The 6,000-nt window shown below is 40.6% G+C and overlaps 1 protein-coding gene across 1 annotated transcript in view; it reads right to left on the bottom strand.

Annotated features, from left to right (window-relative positions):
• Positions 1–869: 869 nt before the first annotated feature.
• ANKDD1B (ankyrin repeat and death domain containing 1B) overlaps positions 870–6,000 on the bottom strand; it is a 45,765-nt gene continuing 40,634 nt past the window's right edge. Inside the window, exons 13-15 of the mRNA XM_056849024.1 lie at positions 5,039–5,234; positions 1,867–1,998; positions 870–928 (exon numbers count right to left, since the gene is read on the bottom strand). Of these exons, the coding sequence (XP_056705002.1) occupies positions 870–928; positions 1,867–1,998; positions 5,039–5,234 (387 nt within the window). The remainder of the gene's footprint in view (positions 929–1,866; positions 1,999–5,038; positions 5,235–6,000) is intronic.

The following is a 6,000-nucleotide window of genomic DNA, read 5'->3' as shown; positions in this document are numbered from 1 at the left end:
CTTCCCTAAGGGACAGTTGTATGCACACTTTCCAATTTTCTCCTCTACCAACAGTATATTTAATGCTATACCAGACTGCGCTGGATGTCCAAGAGCATGTTTTTGGGTGGGACATAAGTATCTTCAGGTAGAAGGGGCCTGAAAAACCCACATAACCTGCATTCCTTTCCTTGCAGAGGCCTGGAAGCCTCTGTGGAGGTGGTGTGGCTGCCCTGCTCCTGACCACTGCCTAACTCCCCCCCCCTTCAAGAACGGGCTGCAATACTCCCAAAATATTATGCCTGCCACTTTGTTCTGGAAATGGTTTTTAGGGTCTGCTTTCTCATATATACACACAATTTAGTGGGGGGGAATTTCCCCCCTTTAAAATATATTTATACAGGAACAAACTGCCTATGCAAGGAATTGTAAAAGAAGAACATAACTTGTGTTTCCTTCAGCACTAAACATAAGCCAAACCACAAATGGCTTGATACGGTTGCCAACCTAATGAAAAGGTTGTATTTGCCATCTACAACTTTTAGCTTAAACTTCCAAAAGTATTTGCTCCATATCTAACATTAAGAATATAATTCACATGTTCAACATGAGGTAGTTACTCATCAGAGAAACTTAATGAGGGAAGAGAGAACATCCTACATTTGTCTGGCCTAAAACAATTGGTCTTGGAAAATATTGTTTTTGTACATTTTGTACATTTTGTACATACAAAATTAAGGTTCAGTAGATTGAAAGAAGCATTTGAACTACAAAGTTTCTGTTATATAAATTTAAGGACAGGAGGAGTGAAGGCTGCTTGCAGCAAAGAGAAATTGTTGCTTTTTCAAATTATTATAGAACATGGCTTCAAGTTCTCTTTGTGGGTGAATTCATAAGATGGCACATTTCTTGGATTCTATGCCAGCATTATTCTCTGCTCGGATCTTCTCTGGAAGAGGAAATATAAAAAAAACACCAGATTGCTAATGAGAATGTCTATGTAATCTATGACAGATGTGAACTAACACAACTGGGCTCTCAGTATCTAGCCTACCTTATGCTACAAAACACATATATTACACTTTAAAGTGAAACCAGAGGTAACTATACAATTATTTAACTTGCCCCTCCCCCCAAAAAAACCCCCTCAAAGTTAGCAGTCTAGCTGTTACTAAATTTCAGAAAGGCATATTTTGCTCTTCCACCTTGGTTCCTATATTTGTCATGTGTGCTGACTGATTAGACTGCAATTGGACTCCTTCACAAATCTATGCCACGTTATGTTCTTTAACTACTAAATATTTTGTAACAATTTTTTCCTTCCCTAGGCAGCAGGGTCCTGCCATTTATGAATTTAAATTGTTCTGAAGACTACAACTTCTCCTCCAACACTTAAAAACACATCTTCTTGGAAAAGGGGACATCACAAAGTAAACGATGCCCACGAAACTATTGTATGATTTGCATTTATTAAGTTCTGCTAAGTGAATATAACAAATGGTACGATTTCTGTAAAAAGTACTGATGGATAATATTGGAACATATCTCAACTGTACGATGTTTAATCTACTGTCGCATTTTTATTTTGTATTTGTTATAATAAAATAGAGTTTAAAAAAACATCTTCTCTATAGGCTGATATCTAGTCTACTTGTCATAGATAATGGGTTGCTATGACACTAGAGCATGCCACAATTGAAATCTGTGTTTTCATTCATCATCAGTCCTTTTTTTGTAAAAAAATATACACTGGTACTCATATATAAGGTTGTACTGATTTCCACCAGTGTCCCTCTCAGGGCTTGGGAGAGTGCCCCCTCCTTTTAATCATATAAAAACATTTTATAGCTACAGGACTTGTATTATTTACTTGTAACTGTTACTCACCAGCTAGATGTTGGAATCCTCCTCTCCTGAGATCTTCATATAAGTGTTTAACGGGATTCTGACCTGCCATTAGGACACCATGTAACCATATCAGAAACATTCTATGTCCATGTTCCTTGTAGCTCTTTTTCCCTAGATATTAAATATACTAAATTTTAGTTGCCTAAAGAAAAAACAAGTTTCTGTAACTAGTTCTTTGAGTGATCATCTGCATTCATGCTGATGTGATTTCTGGCTGCACACAGTTACAATTTGGAAACTTCTAGAACAAGCTTTTAGGTGCAGAAATCTGCTCTTCAGAAATGCAGCCCCATATGCACTTGCCCAAGGGGGTCAAGTCATACCTTCTTTCGTTCTTTCCAAAACTAGGTTATGTCAGAGCAAATTAAAGAGTTAAGAGCTCCAGATGTTTGAGATGGAAAGATCTCTTCTGGGGTGATTGTGACTAGCTGATGGTATGCCTACTACAGTGGGTGCCTTATCCCCACAATGAGACATCTGTCATGATCAGCTAGATTCAAGTCCAATAGCACCTTAGAGACCAACAGAATTTTGGGGGGTATAAACTTTCACGAGTCAAAGCTTCCTTTGCCTGACACGTGGTGTATACAAAGGAGAATACATATTCAAAAAATATGGAGTAGGTTTGGTCTGGGAGGGAAGTTGGGCCTTTCAGAGAGTCTAAGACTGGGGTCCCCAATCTTTTTGAGCACTTTCAGAATTTTGACACAGCATGGTGGGCACAGGTACAAAATAGGTACAAAATAGGAGGCGACGCCAGCCACAAAATGATTGTCACAGCTTAACCAATAATACGGTGCAGCTTCTTGTGCTGTGATGGCAGCTGCTGCCAAAACATCTTTTTAAAAATCTGCACAGCCAATTAGAAGCCTTGTTGGGCAAAATCCCTACCTGGCCCCGCCCATTTCCTGAAAATACCATAGACAGCAGAGAAGCCAAATGAAAAGCGACAGGGAAGTGAGAAATTAGACGGAGCAGAGAGACAGATTGCAAGAGATGACAATACTACTAATTTTAAAAGAAAATCCTAATCCTCAGAAGGCAACTCTGAAGAAAGGTTTTTGCTGTGGCATTTAAAAGAACTGAGTGGGACCTACTGGTTGTGGACTGTAATAATAAAGAACTGAACTGAGTGGGAAGGTACAACTCCACCTCTTTGGCATCTGCAAACAGCTGCATGTGAAGGGATAGAATTTTTACACCTACTAAAAGCTAGCTCTAGAAGTTTCCAAACTAGATCTGCACAGGCACAAAGCCCATCAGCCTTGTGTGCAGAAAACACAAAGAAGTAACATATTACTTTACAGCACATATTATTTTCCACAAAAGTAATTCCACTTCCTTGCTGACTAGGTTTACTTTTTTTCCATATACTTTATTTCAAAGAGACAAGAGGGCATTCTACAAAACAATTTTTTTGTCACAGAGCCTTCATTTTTACATTTAAGACAGTGAAATCTTATCAGACCAACAGTGCAATCCTATGCAGTTATTCCTACTGAAATGAGTGTGCTTAAACTGCAGTTACTCTTCCTAAGATTGCCCTGTTAAACTTGCTTATGACTAAACAAAATTGTAATAAGCTGTATGGCTGAAATAAGGGTCTACAGGAAATCTCTTCAAATGTTGCCCGGAAAGGACATGCAGCTAATTATAAGGAAATCTTGCATTCTCAGTCCATTCTTGACTGATTGGGTGGATTTACTTCCTTTGGGTTAGCAATGCTGATTCTATGACCTTAGGCAGATCATGTGAGGGAGGGCATCTTGGCCATCATCTGGGCATAGAGTAGGGGTCACTGGGGGTATGGGGGGGGAGGTAGTTGTGAATTTCCTGCATTGTGCAGGGGGTTGGACTAGATGACCCTGGTGGCCCCTTCTAACTCTATGATTCTATGAGGCAGGGACAAACTTCTAGTTCCTGTCTCCACCACAGGGAGCATCCTCGCCTGCCATATCATTGTTTGCCTTGTGTGAAAAGCATTTTCTCTTGTATTTGTCTTCGTTCTGCTTCTTTCACTTTTCCCTGTTAGCCCCTCACCCACAAGCCTTGCTATATTGACCAAGCCACCTCAGCTGAAGCCATGATGATGCAGTGAGGATGCTTTTGACAGAGCACTGCATCTGATGCCAATGCATCAGTAGCGGATGTTTGTAACTCTGTAGCCTGGGCCTTAAGGTCAACCTTCATCTGATATTACAAAATCGATGTAACTGCTTCAGCTCTGAAGCAGGTGCTCTGACGACTTGTAACAGCATCCAACTCACCCTGATGGATATCCAATCAATCTAGCATGTCTTCCTCTTCTGAGTGAGAATGGCACATTGAATTTACCATGAGTGCTAAGGAGGTGGAGACAGGAAGCTAGAAGTCTGTTCCTGCCTCAAAACCCAATCACTGATGTCAACCAAGGATGCCCTCTTCTTTCCCTCTGAACAAAAGAAGTGCTTGTGTGGTAGATCTAATGTTCTGTTCCTGGCATACAGGTTCAGGTCATTCTCAGATCCCCTGTTCTGCCTGAGGTGATTGAGCATTACAGCGGGGGGGGGGGTTCTGTTTCAGGTGGGTAGCCGTGTTGGTCTGCAGTAGTAGAGCAAGATTAGAGTCTAGCAGCACTGGACCTGAATCTGGACCTTTCTTTTATAGCACCAAGACCGTGGAACTTCCTTGCCCACTAGTCTTGACAAATCTGCAATCTTACAGGCACAGGGCAAAAATGTTTTTTTTTTTAATTTACCTAAGCTTCTAGGTAATTGACTGCCTGTGAAGTTTTATCAGAAAAATCCATCTTCTGTTATCTCTGTTGGTGGATGCTGATTACCTCACTGTTTTTAGGACCTGCTTTTAAGGACAGTTTTAGATCTTTAACTTATTGATGTTGCTTTTAATAACTTTATTAGCTTGGTTTTGTTATCTGCTCAGAACCAAACTATTTATTACCTTTTTTATACTAGCTTGGGAAATTTGATACAATATGCAGTAGTGTGTGTTTTTTTAACCTGAAGTTTGGCTTCTTTTTTAAGCACACAAACAGAGGCAGGAGTGTGGTTTGGGTGAACTATTTAGACCAGCCGAAAACAGACTTTAACTGAAATGTCCCATATCCTTGTCTTCAAAAAGCATACAACCATTTTCAATCCAGTATATTAACCTGTCCACTGTTCTTCAATAGCTTTGATTTGGTCATCTGTAAATTGCCAGAACCGTGCAAGTTTTTTCCATTCGTGCATTTTTAACAGGTTGTAAGATAGATTCCAGAGGGAGGAGCGGATCTGTTTGGTCTCTACTCTGTGATCTTGTTTAAAAGACAGGATCTCATGGGGCAGATTACCACTTCGGAGATACTCCTAGAAAGTAAAGAGTCCGTAGATAAGCTGTACAGGTTTAACCATGTGACTTTCAAATGATAGGTCTTTACAAATGTTAAAAACTCCCCTGGATGCTAATGTTTCACTAGGACACACCCAATCATCATACCAGTGTTATGATAGGACATCTCCATCCCACCTCCAGGAACAGAAGAGGAGAAAGGAGCATATCCTCAAGCAGAAAGAGCACACCAATACAAAAGAGTGGGTATGGACCACGGTTCCCATTCAGGACACCCAGAGGCCCAGATCAATGGTAGCTAAACATCTCTACACCCACCTCCATCTATTTGTGCAGCATATGAAAATAAATGGACAGAAACAGACTAAACAGAACAACTGGGTTGGGTCCAGATTAAAATTTCCACTCACATGATGCACTTTAGTTAATGGGACAGAATGTTCCTTCCTCCCCGACCTTGCTGCTGCTTCCCAATGGTCTCCCCAAAATGCTGCTCCTGAGGGAAAGGGAACCCTCAGGAACAACATGAGGGCCAGCACCAGGAACTGGTGGAAATTACTCCACCCCTTCTTGTTAGTGGAAAATTTAGTTGGGATCTAACCCCATGGTTCCTTCCAAATTTCTGTTGGGATTCAATGGTTTTCCAAATGCCAGCGGAAAGAAATTAAGCAAAGGTGACCGATTGCTTATAAGGTGATCTTTAGTGACTGTCTCCGAACATCAGACCAAAATGTTTTTCCCCCTCTAGCATTAACAAGAATTGCCAAGGGACATCCAACACAA

This window comes from Euleptes europaea, chromosome 4 (genome assembly GCF_029931775.1).
Source record: "Euleptes europaea isolate rEulEur1 chromosome 4, rEulEur1.hap1, whole genome shotgun sequence".
Taxonomy (NCBI): domain Eukaryota; kingdom Metazoa; phylum Chordata; class Lepidosauria; order Squamata; family Sphaerodactylidae; genus Euleptes; species Euleptes europaea.
Note: the sequence above shows the minus strand (reverse complement) of the source record. Positions and strands in the feature narration are given on the sequence as shown.